Below are 21,242 nucleotides of genomic sequence, written 5' to 3'. Positions count from 1 at the left end.
TTAGTTTAGATTTTACATTTTAAGTGTAAAACATATTACTATGTATCTTTAATAAAAAAAAGAAAGAAAAGAAAAGAAGAAGAAAAAATAAATATATTACCTTCCCGATATATCGATATATATGCATCTCTATCGATTTTGCTACGAGTGCGCCATCTAGCGGTAAATCCGTGCCATTGAGATCAAAACCTCACACAGAATGGTGCTGTCTTCTGGCCCAAGATTCGTAGAAATCCCTCTCCGGGACACGGATGAGGTAAGTTTTAAATGTTTCTGAAATATTTTTTTGAAAAATTATGATTTCTAGATTTAAAAAAGTACAATAATTTGTGAGGAGGTGAAGAGAATGAGAGTTATTTCGTTGGAACAGATTGCGTTTCCAATGTCATTTTTACCATGTGTGCCCACTCATTAGAATTCGTGTATGTATGCAAATTGCATGTTGCGCTGTTTTTAATGTTTTCATGAATCGCTTGGCAGCTGTTATGAAGAAGAAAGGAGGGTATTGAATGTGTGTTCAGCCTTAGATAAGAATAAACTGCCAAATATTCGATTTTAGAACATTATCGTATTGCGTTTTTATAACATTTTTTGTTCTCTTAAATTTAATTTAAAATTAAATTTCACTTAAACGACAAGTCCACCCCAACAAAAATTTGACTTGAATCAAAAGAGAAAAATCCAGCAAGCACAACACTGAAAATTTAATCAATATGGGATGTAAAACAAGAAAGTAATGACATCTTAGAATTTTGCTTACTTTCACAATTTCAGTTATCCTGGCTGGTATGCAAACCTTCGTGAGGAAACTATGATGTCATCCTCTCACTCACCACGGATTTTATTTCTTTTGTATATGATATGAAATATGGAATATTCTAATTTTCTCATTGTCAAGTGATACAAAGATTGACAAGTGGAATTAGCGTTGTTTTATACTATATGGTTAAGTCAAGTTGGTCCTTATAGTCAAATTAAAAAAATGAAATATTGTATAATTCAAAAAGTAAAAAACAAAAGAAATAGTGAGTGATAGACGTCATTGACTGACTCAACTAGTTGTGCATATCACTGTTTTTTTTTAAATAAGCGAAACTTTAAAATGTCATAACTTTTTTTATTCACATCCGATTTTGATGAAATTTCAGCATTATGCTAGTGTGATTTTTCTCTATTCAAGTCAGCATTTTCCTGGGGTGGACTTGACAGAGCTGCCAAGTAGTATGATTTTTCCGTATTTTATACAGAAATCAATTTAAAATACGGCAGTAGGGGAAGGCGGGGTAAGTTGTGACAGTTTTTGCTTTTTGCATGTTAGAATTGATATGATTAATAATCTTGTCGAAATAAGTACCTTGCCTTGAAATTTAATTCTTCTGAAATATTTTCCACCTATATATAACTTTCTATCCCCACACTGAAAGTCATCGTGACCTTTGAAAAAAAACGATGTCAAATGGCTCAACTTGCCCCATATATGGGGTAAGTTTGAGCCACCTTCTGGGGTAAGTTGAGCCACAAAAACTATGTACAAAATGTATGAGGGGAGAACCAGCATGTCAATTTTTTGTTCAAAGTCTTTTCACTTGCTAATTCTCTATCAATACTAAAATCCTTTAAATGGAAAAGAGCAGTCATGTAAATTTGCTCCTTTCAGCCAGCATTTCAATCAATTTTTATGGTTTGTTTGTTTTTTAAGATACATTACCATAGGAATTACCATGGCTCAACTTGCCCCATGCTGTTTGGCTCAACTTACCCCAGTCCGAACTTAGTGCGATAATTTTGTATCCACACATTTATTATGCATCCATCATACAAAGACTATGACAAGAATGAAGATCCATACCTGGACTAATAATGTTGTTATCATGTCTTTATTATATTTAAAGACGTGTGTGTTTATAAAGTACTTATCTATTTCACACTCTTTTTTACTTTTTTGGCTGAAATTCATATTTTTCCCTCTAAAAAACTACTTTTTGTTTCAAAGTTGGAAACAATGTGGTGGGGTTAGGGGTTATGCTATGGGTCATCAATACATGACAACACCACAATGTCTGACTCATTCATTATCGGCCTGGGGGTGGTGGCTCAACTTGCCCCTATGCTCAACTTACCCCGCCTTCCCCTACGCTTTTTCATGATAAAATACGGGAAAAAGCAAATTAGAGAAGAAAAAGTATTCGCCTCACTATAGCATCTGGGAGCTTCCGGGCGGAGATGAAAAAATGGCAGCCGTGTGTTGCTGCCCTCTACGTTCAATGAGTTATGCTTTCATCAAGGCTTTCCGATTAGAATTTTCGATATCCTGGCGAATCAATGTGGGTGACAAGTTCTGAGCCCACGCACATAGTTTACTAGCGCAAAGTAGCAGCTTAAATCACGATACAGTATTTTGCGACTGATAAATACGTCTGTAAGGATGATGACGTCATTCAAGATGGCAACTTACGTTGACCGACGGAAGGATCGAAGATGACGATGTTTCGATCATAATTTGAAACGAATTAGCGGTAACTGCGGTCTAAGGTACGATATTTCTGAATTTCATACATTTTTCCGTAAATATGGATGCAATTTCTTTTTCATAATGTGACATTTTATGATTTTATGTGCAAAAAAGATTGGAAAAAAATCAGGTTTCCGTCAAATGTTAGATCTAACATTATTGCTAATAGTATACGTTGTCTGTAGTACGGGCCTCCAAATTCTTCAGTCTATGTATTGGTGAGTGAGCCAACGCAGTTCAGTGGAACAACCAAAATCTAGAGTGAAGCTTTCGATCTCGTGTGCGACGGTGTGGGGCGCAAAATAATGTAAGAAGTGATCGAACTTTGCCATTATGCATGCATATTTATCTCATGGTAAAAATACGGATTTTGGGGTCAAAATACTGATTTTGGGGGATAAGAATACTGAAAATGCAAAATACAACTTGGCAGCTCTGACTTGACCTTTGATAAAAATATTTCCACATTGGAAAGGTCATGAAGTTAGGAAAACAAAAATAAAAAAGGAAACAGCATTTCTACTAAAAAGCATTACCTTTGCAATGTTGAATTTCAATATATATCTAGCTCAAATTATATTTTATCACCATGGTTTACAGCTGTGATTTAACTTTGCATGTTCATGACATCACAAGCCAATGTGTATGCATGAATGTGATGCAACTCAAAAGTTGCAGCAGCAATTGGCATCAATACCACACTTGAATTTACTGTTGAATCAAGGTGTGTTTTTTTTTATATGTCATTTTGAAGATTCAGAATCTCAGAACTAAACTGCAGATTTCTTTAATAATAATAATTGGCATTTATATAGCGCTTTGTCAATCTACGACTGTTCAAAGCGCTTCACAATTATTACCCGGTCACTTTATTCATAGCATTCCAAGCAGCCTATTAGGCGCAAACTTGCTAAACAAACCACAATGACTGTTGTTTCCTACCGGTACCCAATTAGCACCTGGGTGAGAGTGGCAAAGTGTGGATTGACGCCTTGCCAAAGGGTGCTAGGCCATGGTGGGATTCGAACACATGATCCTCTGATAACAAGGCGAGAGTCAGAACCGCTACACCACGGCGCTTCCCCTTATTTATTTATTCCACTTTATTTCCAGCATATTTTTGTGTGAATCTGTTTACTAAATCTGGCTGGGAGAATGAAAAAAATAGGTGCAATTTTGCTTTTATACTATCGGGTACCTGATGCCGGAATAAAAAAATAAGCAGTGAAACCAGCAACTGGTGTTTGGATGATTGCTGCAATGCTTTTGCATACATGTACCACAAGATAATTTGGTTTGGAAACACCATTTATTACTGAACGATCTACAAGATGACGATAAATATGATGTGCAGGCCTAAATTTAGATTGCCTTCCTCCGTCATTCAGAGATTGGTAGCAACCTGCAGAGTGTTGAATAATTTAGGTCCTGGAGATAGTGCTGTCGAAATAAGTGAATCTTTGAGATGTATCTCAAGTAGTGACTTGTCAGAGAGGAAACAGAGGAGGGCAGGGAGTGTAAGGGGAAAAGGATGAATGGGTAAATTGCCAATTCGTCTACTGCCGACTCGTCCGCTCACCACTTGGGCTACCTTCATTTTGTTTAATGCTATTTCCTCTATCAGCATTTTGTCTAACAACCGTTTGTTCCTTTAACCATTTGGTCCAATTATCACTTCGTCTAATCACCAGTTCGTCTCTGATCATTTCTCATAACCAGTTGATCTATAAATAGCCATTTTATGTTCATTCATTTTGCCCAATTAACACTTAGTCCAATTAGACCAAATGGTATATGGACTAAATGGCTATTGGACTAACTGGTTATTAGATGAATTGGTGAATGGATGAGATGGCAGTTAGACCATTTGGATAGTGCACGAAGTGATGTTAGACCAAATGAAAGTAGAAGAGTTGGTAATTGGATGAATTGGCAGTAGACCATTTGAAAATAAACCGGTGAACGTTGCAAACAGCACTCAGTACACACTTTTCCTGCCATTTATTCTAAGTATACTTGTATTAGCCTTAATTACCTCTGAATATCCCTTTCTCATACAGGTGATTGAATTAGACTTGGAGCAGCTACCTGATGGCGAGGAGGTCCTCACCATCTTGAAATCAGAGAATGCCCCTCTTAAAACATGGCTAGAACTTGGGGTAAGATATTGATCATTTCATAAATTACATGTAAATTTAATTTGTTATATTTATTTGAACCTGGTAACCTTGTCAGAAATGAAAGTTTTATTTGCCAGTGTTAGCCTTGAGTGTAAAATTATCAAAGCCTTTTTAATTTGATTTGGAATTAAAAATAATAGTGAGATTTCATATATTCCTTTCAGGATATTTCAGAAGAATGGTGAAAATGTGTAGCAATTAACCTTTCCTCTATCTATAGTCATCAATGACATTATAACCAAAACAAATATTTGTGTGTTCTCCCATACATATATCTGTCTGCAGTGCATTTTCAGTCTCTTTTGGGAAAAATTCAGGGACTATTTCAAACAGATAAATATTTCTCGTTAGCCGCTTGGGAAATATGCTAGTTGTGCATGCTTTGTCAAGCTGAAAACAAAATTACACGGGGGCTTTGGGTGATTTCACCCCAGAAATGCTCAAAAGAACCCTGGAAAATATGAATAAAAGAGCCCTTGGAAAAACCTTATTCACTGTAACGTTAAAGCATATCCAATGTTGCAGATTTACACAGTAAGCTGAAAAAAGTCCCCTCCCCTCCCCCCCAAAAAAGAAGCAATAAATTTTTGTCTGATATTACAGCCTTATTCAGCTAAATGCTCAAAGGATGAGCTTTACAACACATTTATTAATTCTTAATATCTGTGCTTCTAGCATTTAAGGAAGGCTTCCAGTCACATGTGGGACTTTATTGAACACCTCAGGGTACTGTTTCATAAAACTTGTTAGAATAACAAATTCATATCACTCAATTTGATTGGCTGTTAGTAAACGTGTTATAGAAATTGTGCGTTTGTTAGTGAAACAAATATTTTTGAACAGGACCCACAACATCTCTTTATACTTGTTTATATGATTATTCTTAGTTGGAGTACTACAAGAAAGACAGCGTGGACGACTTTGTGAAGATCTTTGCATCATGGCAAGCCGACGCCAACCTGGATTACTCTGGCAACGAGAAAGACCAGATGACCGCCCTGGACACCCTGGCAGCTTACTATGTCCAGCAGGCTCGTAAGGAGAAGAACAAGGACTCCAAGAAGGAGCTGTTCACACAAGCCACACTTCTCTACACCATGGCCGATAGGATTGTTATGTACGATCAGGTGAGTATGAACAGGCAGTTGTACAATACATATAATATCCCAATATACCAGGCTCTGAGAAGGAGCTGTTCACACAGGCCACGCTTCTCTACACCATGGCAGATAGGGTTGTTATGTACGATCAGGTCAGTGTGAACAGGGTTATTGTATTACACAATCAATGTTTTACAATGCTTGGTGAACACTGGCAGCTATATGGTAAAATCAGGGTAGTTGTCGAGTGTTGTATTTGACAAATATGAATACTGCATAAGAATCCGTTATTATTTAGAATCTTATAGCTTTTTTGATATTACATGACAAAGGAATAGAAGGTATTATGCTTTCTAATATTTTACTGTATTTACTCTTATTGATTTTTACGGTAGTCCTTGACATTTTTCCACCAAGAGGAGTGATAAATTCTAATCGAACTCAAAATGTGATTGGTCTTACTTTGTGTAGTCAAGAGAATTTCAGATCGGTCACAATTTAGTTTGATTTTACTTTGAGTCGAATCTATTTGAACTCTTTATATTTAGTGGATGTGGTCAGTTAATAGTATTTTTGAAAGTCATCTGTTTCTCTTTCCATTCTAGAACCATCTGCTTGGCCGTGCTTGTTTCTGTCTTCTTGAAGGTGATAAAATGGACCAGGCCGATGCTCAGTTTAACTTTGTTCTCAACCAAGCTCCTAATAACATTCCAGCTTTACTAGGTAAGCCAGAGCGTGACACTGGCACCGCTGCGACGGTCCCAGACCAGTAAAGCTTGCTGTCGGTCCAGTAGTTTTTCAGAAACAGCCAGATTTACTGGTCCGACATGAGCAGTAAAAAAATATATCAAACTGATGCAAATGATATTTTCTCCTCTTTAGTAAATCATAAAAGTGGCTCTGGCATCATCAAAAATGGCTCTCGATCCAAAATTGAGAAATTGCTCTCATGAATTATGTTGTGGTGGGCAATAAAAGCAATTAAAGTCAGCAAAAGAAACTGAAACTATCTTTTTTATATTTTTCTTTATTTTGGGGGACCATTTGCAATTTAAGCAGAAATGTACACTGACGACAAGCTAGGGTTAAATAAACTAGAAAACACATGTCAAGGTTCAAGGTTTATTCATATCAACATTTCACATTTTCAACAAAATCAACAACTCAATACAAACAATGTTATACAATATGAATTATCATAGATTAACATAAATATCGTAAAATATGAAATGTATACCTAATAAAACAATAGAAAAAGTACTACAATGTATTCTTGTAATTGGTTCTAAAATAATGACAAAGAAAGAAAACGAGAGATGTGGATATGAGGAGCTAAAAGTAAAAGCAGAGCTTGTTGGTTGAAGGCTCCAAAGAATATGCAGTGAGTGAAGGTTTGATGAAATTCTAGCAAAGAAGAAAAGAATTTAGAATTTTGAAAGTGTTGATATTGTGATTTCCAACCAGCTTCTCAGTGTGTCATTTAATTTTAATTACACAGTTTTTGATTTTATTAAAGTTCAAGATGATGAAAATATTCAAATCTGATTATGTACCGAAGATGTAAATATCCAACAATTTATTGAATCGGGTATGGCAGTGTGAGTTATATTTATTCGTTCCATTGAATTCATTCTAATTTTTCCTTTTTTTCATTCTCTTATTTTGTTTCAATTGCAGGTAAAGCATGCATCTCTTTTAACAAGAAGGACTGGCGAGGAGCGTTGGCCTACTACAAGAAAGCTCTAAGAACAAATCCAAACTGCCCAGGTATGTAGGTCAAAAAGAAGATTAGAGTCCAAAAAATTAAAAATATATAGGTAGATCTCCATTTGAAAAGTGATAAAAAATAACAATAACATTTTGCATTAAGTGTAAAATCCATTGAGAGAGTGAGAGAGAGAGAGCGTTGCAACTGGATCCTCTTTGAATTATAGAAAGTATGCAATGTTAACTTAGTTTATTTTTCCATTCTATATTTGTCTCTTCCAGCTGCTGTACGACTGGGAATGGGGCACTGCTTTGTGCGTCTTGGCAAACCTGACAAGGCGAAGCTAGCCTTTGAACGAGCCTTGCAGCTGGACCCCCGTTGCGTTGGAGCCATCGTTGGCCTAGCCATCCTTGAAGCGAATGGGAAGGCTACAGACTCCATTAAGAAGGGTGTCCAACTCCTAAGCAGAGCCTACACCATCGACTCGGGCAACCCCATGGTCCTTAATCACCTTGCTAATCATTTCTTCTTCAAGAAGGTCAGTATCACTCAAAAATGGAAATAAAAATGAATTAAATTGATTGAAGGATTATCATCACAGTTCAAAGACCGAAATGCTATATACAAATTAAAAGTCAGTTATGCAACAGGTCAATCTTGTTTGGTGTATACCATTTACCACAAGAAAAGATCACCAGATTACGAACAGCTTTATGAAATGGCCCCCAGCAATTTTATTGTTACATTGATTAGATGATTGAGAATCAACCAAAGGAGACAACTCTTGATATAACATTTGATGATAATCACATAATCATATGGCTTTGAATTCACCACCAATTTATTGTTTGATTTACAGGACTACACCAAGGTACAACATCTCGCTTTACATGCTCTACATGGTACAGAGAATGAAGCCATACAAGCCGAGAGTTGCTACCAGCTAGCTAGATCATTCCATGTTCAGGTATGTGACTGTGAGGAACATGAACTTACATACATAAACATACATATCTTTCTTATTCAAGGTCTGATTTCTTTCAAACCTTAGCCATAAATGATTTTCTTAAATAAGAAAAAGCATATATGGCAAAGGTTTGAAAAAAATCAGACCTTGAATAAGAAAGATATATATGTTTGTACTTTCTCACAAATTACACATTAAACCCTAATGATATTTTTTTTGTTTTCATCCATGAGTTTAATTAGATCAATTATTGAGTTTTTGCCATCTATAAATTTCTTTTGTTTTCTATTATCATATGATTATGATCAACCTATCTTTCTTTCATTTTATACTGTCGGAGTGTCGGTGATTATTATCAACTTAAGTTTCTTTCATTATCTTTCACAGGGTTATTATGACCAATCTTATTATTCTCTTTCATTTTCATTCCAGGGTTATTATGACAAATCAAAGTTTTTTTTCTTTTGGTTTCATATAGTGATTAAGAATACATGTAAGTTGACTTTCTTTTATTTTTTTTTTGATAGGGTGATTACGACCAGGCATTTCAGTACTACTACCAAGCGACAACCTACGCCACCCCTAACTTTGTTCTGCCCCACTTTGGTCTTGGTCAGATGTACATTCACAGACGAGACACGGAGAACGTAAGACCTCCTTCTATTTTCTTGCATTCAGATATGTGTATGCTTATGGCGTAAATGCAATTTATGAGTTTTACGAGTGCGTACATGAGATGATAGCGGTTCCATGACATTCGCTCTGGCAACAATTGCTCTGGTGGAAAATCTACATGCTAAGCCACACAAAAAACCTATTCCCCAAGCCTGAATAAACCCTATTTCGTATCTTTACATTATTCTTAAACAAAAACTTTGTTACAATCCGTACTCTAACCCTGTGCCCTCTGAGATATTAAGATCGGAGTAAATGTCGCAGGAGCAAATGTCGTGTCACCATAAAAGCAAGTGGCTAAAGTATGATTTGCAAAATCAAGGAGACATAACTTTAGGTTTATTCCAAAGAGTCATTAAATCAGTATGGAGGCTTCAGAATACACCATATATTCTTTTGTAGGCGAATGTCCAGGCAATTATGAGACCATGAAAATCCTTAGGCCAATGGAGATAGGCTTGGCAGCCTTTATCATTTTCTCAACACTAACACAGAACTCACAATCAGTCACTGAATGGTAAATTCTATTGGTGATAGTCCAGGCTTCTCACCATGAAAATCTTGAAATCATGGGGATCCTTGTGTCCTTGGAGATAGGTCAGGCAGCCCAATTCAACACTAAACACCAACATTTACGCTAAACTGAGCACCCACTGGATATCCATTCCTCTTTCCCCAGGCTTCTCAGTGTTTTGAGAAGGTTGTGAAGGCTAATCCGGGCAATTATGAGACCATGAAGATCCTTGGGTCCTTGAAGCTAGTTCAGGCAGACTAAACCATGCTCTCAACACCAAATACCAACATTTACACTAAACTGAACACCCACTGGATATCAATTTCTCTTTCCCCAGGCTTCTCAGTGTTTTGAGAAGGTTTTGAAGGCTAATCCGGGCAATTATGAGACCATGAAGATCCTTGGGTCCTTGAAGCTAGGTCAGGCAGACTAAACCATGCTCTCAACACCAAATACCAACATTTACACTAAACTGAACACCCACTGGATATCAATTTCTCTTTCCCCAGGCTTCTCAGTGTTTTGAGAAGGTGTTGAAGGCTCAGCCCGGCAATTATGAGACCATGAAAATCCTTGGGTCCCTCTACTCAAACTCCAGAGATGAAGAGAAGAGAGAAATTGCCAAAGGTCACCTTCAAAAGGTAGTCGAGCAGCTTCCCGACGACGTTGAGGCTTGGATCGAGCTTGCTCAGATTCTCGAGATCACAGATGTACAGGTCAGTAAACATCTTGTTAACAGATCGGTTTGTAAGGATACAACAATTTTAGTGTGACCAATAATTTATCGTAAATCAAAGGGAGATCAGGGCCCCGTCTTACAAAGAGTTGCGATTGATGTGATCAATTGCAACTATGGACGGCCAGCAACATCAACATCTATTATGCATGTTTGTTCAAACTATTTTCGAGCTATGATATATATTCATGCATTCATCGTTGTCTTGAAAATTCACTGTGCTTCTCTTTGGTTACAAAGGACATCCTGCAAATTTCCTGTAGAACAAATAATGACACTGATGGATTTCCATAGTGTCACAATTGATTGGATCAATCATAACTCTTTGAAAGACGGGGCCCAGATATAAGATGTTGGTCACAAAATACTGTTAGATATAGAATGATTTTTCTTCTTTTTTGAAAGAATAAATCTCTGTTCATGTAACCTCATTTTTTCAATTCAGTTCACAACCTGCTCCAGTCATAAAAATTTTTAGAGGACGCAACTTTTCGTATGAAGTAGAAAACAAGGACACGTGTTAGGGTCAGACATGTGTACTTCATGGTTCTCTAATAGATCATAAAAACATAAGGTATGAACAATCTTTAGATCCCTGATGAAATGGAACAGCCGTACTAATCTCCACAGACACTTTTGAAACCTTTCCTGACATTGATAATATACATTTATCTCTCTCTTTTGCCTGCCTCTTTTAAAGCCTGTGTATAGATTTGGTAAAGGGTCAATAATGTGATTGATAATCGAATATCATCTAATATGACAGTCTTACTGAAGCGTAGAGACCGTTAGATATTTTTCCAACTGCACTTCTCTGAGAAAATTTCAAATATTCAAATCTTGGATATATAGCGCCCTCTCTCGGCGATACTTGTTTTGAATTTAAAAAAGTGCATTCAATCACTTATCTTATAAATTTAGTGATTAGATATCCAGTAGTTACAGACAAAGAACATATCTTGAAAGTTTCAGCCCATTCCATGATTTGGAATAGGAATTAATTGAAAGACAAAATCACACAGATATTTTAATTTGATCGGGTGACCCGATCAAGTTAAATTTCCATGTAAAATCGCAAAATTTATCCTGTAAAACACATTTTCATTTCATATCCTCCACATCATTACTGTTATAGGGCATATCCATTCATATTAGCTAGCAATGAATTGGAATAGTGATAGGTGCATTTTGGTGGATTTACCAAAACTATACACAAGCTTTAACAACATGTACCCTGCTCTCTCTCTGCTTACGATAGAGCCACCAGGGGAGCGTTTCATGGAAGGAATTGTCAGACATTTTTATCTGACAAATCCTCTTTTATCCGACAGTTACCACAGTACCAATGCTTCCTAGCCAATCAAATTGGGGAAAGATGTCAGATCTGACAAGTTGTCGGACGAGAATGTTCATGAAACCCTTCCCTGAAGTCTGCGAGGACAAGATGGGGCCCATATTGTCTACTTTCTATTCTCTTTCTATCAACAACTCGGGCTGCTCTCTCTCTCTGCATACTGAACAGCCTCCCGAATCATCAAGGACCAGGTCCATTCTATTGAGTTCTTCAAGACTATCCCTCTCTCCTTTCCATTGATTTCCCACGTAGGCCCTTCTCTGTGCACACAGAACTGACACCAGGATCTGCAAGACAAGACCAAAACCATGTTGAGATTCTTAATAATATCTCCTCCTACTCTTCTTTCTCCTTACCATGCAGGCTGCTCTCTCTGCCTACGGTACAGCCACCCGAATCCTCAAGGACAAAGTCCAAGCCGACGTCCCTCCAGAGATCCTCAACAACGTGGGCGCCCTTCATTATCGGCTCGGTAACATTCAAGAAGCCAAGGTTTGCCAACTCGTGTCCTTTTCATAATCCCACCTTGCATTTCTTAAAAATTCATTTCTTTGCTACCTATTCCTTATCATTTATTCCTACTGCCTCCAATAAGTGTTGGTACAATAAAAAAGTTTTGTTTTAAAACCTTTTTAAAGCATATAGCATCTCAAGTCCTCAACGACTTAAATCTAGCCAAGTTCCTAACCTATATTGCTTCATTCTGTGGAGTGTAGTCTTGTCATATAGACCCACTTAAATGATAACAATTCAATTCACTACTCATTACATGCATGCTGCAATAATCATGTTACCAAGTAGATAAACAAATATATTTCATTTCTAAACACTTAACATTCTCAATATAAGTAGAATTCTAGGCTACTTTGTTCTCTGTACTTTTAACAGTTGTCTCAAAATATATTTTAAGACTACATGTAGTTATGTATAACACACAGTCAGTGACAGACCATACTCAGTGTTGTTCAGCTCGTTCCCATGTAACATATTTTATATCAACTTGAAAAGTATGTTTTAAAGGGGAATGAAACCTTTAGAACAAGTAGGTTTGTGTCGAAACAGAAAAATCAAAGAATAAGAACAAAGAAAGTTTGAGAAAAATCGGACAAACAATGAGAAAGTTATGAGCATTTGAATAATGCAATCACTAATGCCATAGAGATCCTCCCATTGGCAATGCGACAAGGATGTGTGATGTCACATGTGAACAACTTTCCCTTTGATGGACTATAAAATACCCCCAAAATGTCTCTTTGCTTTTTCTTATGGTGATACAAACTCTTTATCCATGATTTTTTCTTTGAAAATCTGTATTACTTGCCCTCCTATAGAAAGAACACATGATCTACTAATAGATGTGATAAAAGAGGCAGTTAATGTGAAATATATACTAAAGTAATGGAGAGAGTTGTTCACAAGTGACATCACACATCTTTCTTGCATTGCCAATGTGAGGATCTCCAATATTCAAATGGTCATAACTTTCTCATTATTTGTCAGATTTTTCTCAAACTTTCGTTGATCTGTTTCTTTGATTTTTCTGTTTTCTTACAAGCTTTCTTGTTCCAAAAGTTTCATTCTCCTTTAACGATTTCGAAAATTTTGAATAAAAAAAAACATTTCTCATGACAACCCAAGTCTTGGGAACGTTGCTTCTAATACGTCAGGATTCAACATCCAGTTCTTTTTTTTTGTTTACCCTGTAGCGTTATTATGAAGCATCGTTGGAACACTCTAGGAGAGAGAGGGAACATGACGAAATGTACTACAACTCCATCTCCGTGACAACGACCTTTAACCTTGCCCGTCTCCATGAAGCTCAATTCAACATGGAGAGCGCCGTCAAGCTTTACAAGGAAATCTTGAAAGAACATCCTAACTATGTTGATTGTAAGTTCTTGAAGCTAAATCATGGGATGTTTCACAATGGTTTAAAGTCACGATGTCAAAGTCACTTTTAACACTTTTTCCACGTCTGCAACGATAATACAAATGCAAAATGTTATATTTTGGGAATTTGGGTAAGGATCTTGCTAATGTTTGTCATTATGGGTGTGACACTTCAGTCCAAATACACAAAAGTCCATGTTCTCTGCAGATTTTTTATATATACAAAATAAGATTCAGTAATCAATTCAAGCTTTTTTTTCGCAAAAGGACCAAAATTTATGTTAAGTCTGCTTTGTTGAACTTTTATTAGTAAATGATTTATTACCTAGAGTGGAGCATTTATTCAAATCAGATTATGCAAAACCTGCGTTATTATTAATCTCCTCTTAGAATTTCTCCCAAATTGAACAGACTTTTATGATCGCAAAACAGATGACTCGGGCACAATTACCAATAGAAAGTATTTTACATTCCTCTCTGTATACAGGCTACCTTAGACTGGGCTGTATGGCAAGAGAAAGAGGTCAAATCTACGAGGCTTCTGATTGGTTCAAAGAAGCTCTTCAGATCAATCAGGTTAGTAATCAACCAATCGGGTGTGTGTCCTCATTTCTGTAGTAAAGCAATGCTCACATTATAACCCCCAAAAAATTTAATGAGATATGTATATGTTATGTGATAGGAATTAAGTGTTAAATTGCTGATATCTTTTAAGTTTTAATTTAATTCCATGCGAATGAGGAATATTACAAGAGGATGATGTCTTTAATTTATTCAGTTTCAAGTTAGTATAAGGAGTATCGGTTCTGAGGATCATGTTCTTTTTTATATGATTAATACCTCATATTAATTCCCTTCTTTTTTTTCTTTACGGTTCTCCCTGTTTGGCAGTCTAAACTTGATATGCAAGAATGACATCTAGCAGAAAAGAAGCTTGAAAATATCACAAAACAACTATCTCAAAATGACGCTTGGTTGCTTTCAAACTGATTGATGTTTTAATTGAATTCTTTGTCGCTATGTCAGTTCATCCTAATACTTGGTCATCATTGGCAACCTCCACCTGGGGAAACAACAATAGGGCTTGGGTCCAAAGTAGTTTGAAAATAACCCATACCATTTCAAAATGACATTCGCTTTCCAATTGATGTCTAAAATGAATTTTGTTGCTATGTCGGATCACCCTTATGCATTGTTGCTTTCAAAGGAACCTCCTTCAGGGTAAACAAAAATGGGGTCTAGGCCAAGAGAGGATTGAAAGGATCCAAAAACACACTTCTCATCTTGACCCTTGCTTTCTCATTGTGACTGATTTTATGAATGAATCATTCGTTGCATTCCATTTTGTCTTATTGACAACCTCCGTCTTAGTAGATAAGAATTGGGGAGGGGGAGGACAGAAGAAGTTTGAGACGATCCTCGTACCATTTCAAAGTGATGCTTGCCTGCTGTCTAACTAATTGATATGTGATATGAATCCTTTTGTTGCTATATAGGACCATCCTGATGCATGGTCACTCATTGGAAATCTCCATCTTGGTAAACAAGAGTGGGGTCCTGGACAGAAGAAATTTGAGAGGATCCTAAAACAACCATCAACCCAGAATGACACATACTCCCTTCTTGCTCTTGGCAATGTCTGGCTACAGACCCTCTACCAACCCACCAGGGACAAAGAAAAGGTTTGCAAAAAGACTTATCTCCAATGTTGTGGGCTTATTTGTGCGTTACTGTTTTTGTGACCTTCCACATCGAAAGTAAATTTGATTTTTTTTTGTCAGGTTTAGCTGTGTTGAGAATAAGTCAAATTCTTAGCTTTGAAATAATGGATATCTTTCTAGCTATGTATTTAAGATGTGACAACGACATATGCTCCTGCGACTTTTGCTCCGGTCTTAATATCTCAGAGGGCATAGGTTTAGAGTTAGGATTGTAGTAGAGTTTTTGGATCAGAATAATGTACTGATAAGGATTAGGGTTTGTTTAGTTTTGGAGGTTAAGTTTTAGGTTTGGCTTAACGTGCTGATTTTCCAGTGGAGATTTTGTCGCCGGAGCAAATGTCTTGGAACCTTTGAGGAAGAATTGCTTTGAAATAACGCTAGGGATGTTGGGCAAGTTAGTTTTCAGGATAAGGTGAAGAGAGGTATCAAAGTTGTCTGGAATGGTTGTGGTGTGCTGGTTCTGAGTGCCACCATGCCATCAGAGGGTGAATCCTTAGGCAAGGCATCAACCCACACTTAGCCAATCTCCACCCAGGTGTGGTAGGGGTACCTGAAAGAATCCGAACGGTAATGCCGTTTATAGCAATAAGAGTGCAGTGACTATGCATGAATGGGTAATTCTCCTCAGGGAGTGGCGATTATACATACACTGTATGCAGGCAAGGCAAATCTAACGACTAGGGTAATAATTAATATATCTGTAATATGCTTGGATACATTTTTCTTATGTGATACATCATCATCCTCATAACACCATCATCATAAACACTTGATGCATAATTAAAAGTCTAACGAGTACAGTGCGGGCATAGATGTCATACAATTTCAAAATGTTTGCTTTGACCAAAAGGAATCTAATCCGTGTTTAAATGCATTGATACTGGAGGACATTACTAGTGTTGCAGGCTAACTATTCCAAGATTGGATCACTCTTTTACTGAAAAAGCTATTGCGGGCATTCAGCCGACAGTGAGTTGTGAACAGTTTGAGGGGATGACACTGTATGCTCTATATGAAATAAGCAAATTATTATGTATTGATCATTAAAGTTCTTCATCAAACCTTTTGTAGGCTCTACCATTTGTATAAATCCATAAAACTCATTGGATGTATTCAGCAACATTGTACAATATTCAATATTCCCATGTTATGCAGGAGAAGCGTCATCAGGAGAGGGCCTTGGCTCGGTACAAACAGGTGCTTAGGAGCGATAGCCGTAACATCTACGCAGCCAATGGAATAGGATGCATCCTGGCCATGAAGGGGTACATCAGAGAAGCTAGGGATGTTTTCTCTCAGGTTAGTTTTGGGAGTGTTTCATGTAAGCAATCAGTCAGTAATTTTTACTGACAAATTTGCTCTTAGCCAATCCGGTGCTGCGATTTTGGTAGCTTATAACAAGAGCAAGTGAAAATCACTGACTTTTTTGTTTCATGATATGCTCCCCTGATCAAGTGTACTAAGGTTGGTAGCTTTCAGCATTTCTGCATTATTATTCTTTGGGGCGATTCCATACGTGTCGTACAGGACATTTTGACAACAATTTCTAGTTTCCTAGCCGAATGCTTGAGCAATAAAATATTCCTTTTTGTCAATGATAAAGCTGTAGTGGGTAGTCATGTGAAAAACTAATAACCAACACCAAAAAAATTATTATGAGTAAATTATAGGTGAAAATGTTGTGTCGTACAGGACGCAGAAATGTCCCGTACGACATGCAACATTTTAAGCTCTAATTCACCCATGGACAATACATTTTTGTTGGGTGTCAGTTTTTTGCATGTCTACCCAGTAGTACTTTAAAGAGAAATTCCAGTAGTTGCAGTAAACGCTGATTTCATGAGAAAGTCTGTAAAACCAGGCTTAATTGTCAGAATATCATCGAGGATCTAGATCTGGTACAGTTACATAAACTGAACTTTGTGAAATGTTGAAATCTACACTGAAAAACGTTCACACTGAAGATCACCAACACAGATAGGCACACGTGGGACAGTGTATTATTATTGCTGGAATAAGGACCCGACGGAAGTGACCGAATCCGCGCTTATTTTGCTTATTTCTCAGCAATTACACAATTTCTTCCAGAATCCTTTGGCACATATTTTTTATTCATACAAACAGACACTTGGGTGGTCATTATATTAGATTCTGTAAAAATTCATTTTGAGATCATTACCAATACTGGAATTTATCTTTAATATTACCACAAAACAAATTGAAGTTCTTCGTTTGTTCGGACACCAGGTTGAAAAAAATGTTGTGAAAATGGCTGATTTTTCTAGCATGGAATCGCCCTTTGGTATCTCCTGTAGGATATTTGTTACAAAATTGTGACAGCAACATGTATTTCTGCTACTACCAACTCTGCATCTTCTTATACTGATATTCAAAATTCAAACTAACATGGATTCAATACAGGTGAAATTAACCTGGAGAAGGTTTACGGTTCACCATGTGCAATATGAAGAAGGGAAAGGAAATACAGGCAGAAAGATTGAAATGGAAAGACGAGAAAGGATGAAAAGAGGAAATTTGAAGTATTCTTTTCTTGAAAGTGAGTGAAGTGCTAAAAAGGACTGTAAACCAGATGAGATGAGCTGAATATGGCTTGACTAGCGATGGTTTGAGTAGTAGCAGGATGAAGTGAAGAGAGGTTACTCAACGTTTCGGGCAGGTTGACTGTCCGTCTTCAGGAGTGAGAGATGAAATTACTTTAGTGTTCTTGTATATTATTGTACTGCTTCTACTACTTCAACTACCCGGTACTACAACTATGAGTACAACTGACTCTGTGACTCTGACTACGACTCTGACCATGACTACAACTACAAAATACTGCCTTGAATATGCACTAGATTATTTAAACTTTCTGTATGGAATTTATGATTCTTTGCCATTTACAGTCATGAATGTTTTTGTTAATCTTGCGTAGGTGAGGGAAGCCACAGCCGATGTCTCCGATGTTTGGCTGAACCTAGCACACATCTATGTAGAACAGAAGCAGTACATCAGTGCTATACAGATGGTAAGTTGTCAAATTGGCAACACATGAATTGCTTGCTATCTTCACCCCTTTTCATGAATCCATAATTGCATATTAAATAACCGAACCACTTTAATGACCTGATCATGTCTTAGAAAATGTTCCACTTTCAAAAAAATATATCTTAGTTAACATTTCTTTTTACTTCCTTATCCAGTACGAAAACTGCATCAAGAAGTTCTTCAAGTACCACAACACGACTGTCCTGAGCTACCTAGCGAGGGCATACTTCAAAACGGGAAAGCTCAAGGAGTGCAGACAGACTTTGCTCAAGGTAACACCCCTCAAGCCTCAAGCCTCCAGTAACCCCACACCCCCATCACCCCTACTAAAATTTGTATCTGCATAATGAAGTGTGCCTTAAAAACCCCCAGATATTGCATTTCATTTTGGTTTTATATTATATTATCTCAGACAAGCATGATGTGACACATCCTCTGCTAAAATTTGGTAAGAATTTGCCAGGTTCTAAAAATTTGCAATTTATGTTTTTGACAGTATGGAGAAAAAAAATTTCTCTTTCCAAGATAATAAGGTTATTCACTAAATTTGAAATAAGAGAGACATAATTACTGTTTAAGGTAATAACAAAGTACCTTGCCTGATGCTTTGTTATTAGTTTTGAGGCAGACGGTCACAAATTGTGTATTGTATGACTTGTTCTTTTTAATAGAAATATGTAATTATCAATAGTTTTATATAAAATGGGTACTCCAGGCTGAAGAAAATATGATTGAACAGATTTAGAAAAATATGACAAACAAGACATTGAAAATCTGATCAAAATCAGATAAGGAATAACAAAGTTATGGCATTTTAAAGATTTGCACAATTCTGGTGAAACAGTTCTTGGCATGTCTTCATGAATATTCAATGAGCAAGCTGATGGTGTCATATCCCATTTGTTCTTTTGTATTTTATTATATGAAGTAAGGTTTTTTTTCAATTTTTTTCCTTCAAGAACCAATAATATTGGAATAATGACTGATTAAAGATAAATTCAAGTTCTGGTAACAATATCAAAATGACTTTTTACAGAATCTAATATAATGACCACCCAAGTGTCTGTTTGTATGAATAAAAAATATGTGCCAAAGGATTCTGGAAGAAGTTGTGTAATTGCTGAGAAATAAGCAAAATAAGCGCGGATTCGGTCACTTCCATCGGGTCTTTATTCCAGCAATAATAATACACTGTCTCACTTGTGCCTATCTGTGTTGGTGATCTTCAGTGTGAACATTTTCAGCGTAGATTTCAAGATTTCACAAGTTCAGTTAATGTAACTGTACCAGATCTAGATCCTCAATATACTGACAATTAAGCCTGGTTTTACAGTCTTTTTCTCATGAAATCAGTGTTTACTGCAACTACTGGCATTTCTCTTTAAGTGCATTAGATATTCATTGCTGCAACTTATTTCATCATAAGGGAGACATCATTCAAACATGTATGAAAAAAATATTAATTATGACTCATGTAATATAATAAGAAAAAAGTGGGGATGTAACATCATCAGCCCATGTAATGAATATTCATGATGACGTGCATATAACTGTTTTCACAATATATTGCTAAAATTTATAATTCAATAACTTCGCTATTTGCTATCAGATTTTGATCAAATTTTCAGCATTTTGCTCTGTGAATTTTACTTTATATATAATTTCCACCCCGGAGCATCCCTTTAAGGATTGTCCATATCTTTCATGATTTGTTCTGATGACATACAAAACATGTATCCATCATTCATAATGTTCTTCTACGGCCTAGACAATAAAATGAGTCATCTTTGTTATAAGCACTCGACAGACAATGTTTAAACTAAAACTGTTTTAACATATATTTTAAATATTTCTGTACGAGTTTGATGACTGTATACTTACTTGAATTTAATTTTCTTAATCATAACCTTCCCTTTCTATTTACCTTTGAACAGGCAAAGCGTGTTTCTCCCCATGACACTCTCATAACATACAACCTATCGCTGGTGCTACAGCGTATCGCCATGTACGTCCTGCGTGATGAGAAGTCTAACCTCAAGACTGTGTTGGGTGCGGTTTCAGAACTCAAGACCGCCCAGAGGTACTTCACGTACCTCAGTAAGTCGGGGGATCGAATGAGGTTTGATCTCACGCAGGCTGGAGTGGAGGCTAGGTGAGTGTGCAATTAGGCTGGAGTGGAGGCTACCTGAGTTTGGGATTGGGTGTCATTTTGTTAACTTATCTTATTGGCTCCAGCAGTAATTGCTTCAGATAAAAGATGATATGGAATGCTAAATCTTGTTTGATTTATGCTAATTTGGTCAAATGTTATACATGTACATGTAGTGAAGAAATTTGGTGCAATGAAAGGCATCATCATATCATTCTGCTCATATCATCACCATCATCACAATCATGACTTCATCACTATTGTCATCATCATTTTCATTGAAATCTCCAGCGTCATCATCATCATCACCATCGTTATCATCATCACCATCATTACCATCATCATCGTCATCACTATTAACATCATTATCATGATGAGAACACTGTCCACTTTATGATAATAATCCGCATTTATGTAGCGCTTAACACATCAGAACGACGTCTCTAAGTGCTTTACAGATATATTATCACCCCGGTCATCGGATTCTTGCATGCCTGCATACAATATATGCACCTTCTCCACTCCCTGGGGAGCATTTCAACAAGAGTTCCAAGACTCGATTGCTAGGTATACTACATAGGCTTTCGCATCCTACCAGGTACCCATTTAACACCTGGGTGGAGAGTGGCAAATTGTGGATTGACGCCTTGCCAAAGGGCGCTAGGCCATGGTGGAATTAGAACAAACA

At 36.8% G+C, this 21,242-nt stretch overlaps 1 protein-coding gene across 2 annotated transcripts in view; it reads left to right on the top strand.

The window, feature by feature from the left end:
• Positions 1–168: 168 nt before the first annotated feature.
• The window catches only part of LOC121421510 (RNA polymerase-associated protein CTR9 homolog), a 28,197-nt gene continuing 7,123 nt past the window's right edge, over positions 169–21,242 (top strand). The window contains exons 1-18 of one of the 2 annotated variants that reach the window (XM_041616242.1): positions 169–256; positions 4,573–4,671; positions 5,580–5,771; positions 5,897–5,944; positions 6,398–6,515; positions 7,470–7,559; positions 7,782–8,038; positions 8,360–8,467; positions 8,995–9,114; positions 10,166–10,372; positions 12,110–12,238; positions 13,453–13,636; positions 14,124–14,212; positions 15,133–15,318; positions 16,513–16,656; positions 18,293–18,385; positions 18,561–18,677; positions 20,340–20,557. In XM_041616242.1, the coding sequence (XP_041472176.1) occupies positions 200–256; positions 4,573–4,671; positions 5,580–5,771; positions 5,897–5,944; positions 6,398–6,515; positions 7,470–7,559; positions 7,782–8,038; positions 8,360–8,467; positions 8,995–9,114; positions 10,166–10,372; positions 12,110–12,238; positions 13,453–13,636; positions 14,124–14,212; positions 15,133–15,318; positions 16,513–16,656; positions 18,293–18,385; positions 18,561–18,677; positions 20,340–20,557 (2,456 nt within the window). In that variant the 5' untranslated portion in view covers positions 169–199. Of the gene's footprint in view, positions 257–4,572; positions 4,672–5,579; positions 5,820–5,896; positions 5,945–6,397; positions 6,516–7,469; positions 7,560–7,781; positions 8,039–8,359; positions 8,468–8,994; positions 9,115–10,165; positions 10,373–12,109; positions 12,239–13,452; positions 13,637–14,123; positions 14,213–15,132; positions 15,319–16,512; positions 16,657–18,292; positions 18,386–18,560; positions 18,678–20,339; positions 20,558–21,242 lie in introns of both variants that reach the window. The other variant, XM_041616241.1, reaches the window with a different exon arrangement.

Source organism: Lytechinus variegatus, chromosome 9 (genome assembly GCF_018143015.1).
Source record: "Lytechinus variegatus isolate NC3 chromosome 9, Lvar_3.0, whole genome shotgun sequence".
NCBI lineage: Eukaryota > Metazoa > Echinodermata > Echinoidea > Temnopleuroida > Toxopneustidae > Lytechinus > Lytechinus variegatus.
This window is presented reverse-complemented; position numbering and strand designations above follow the sequence as displayed.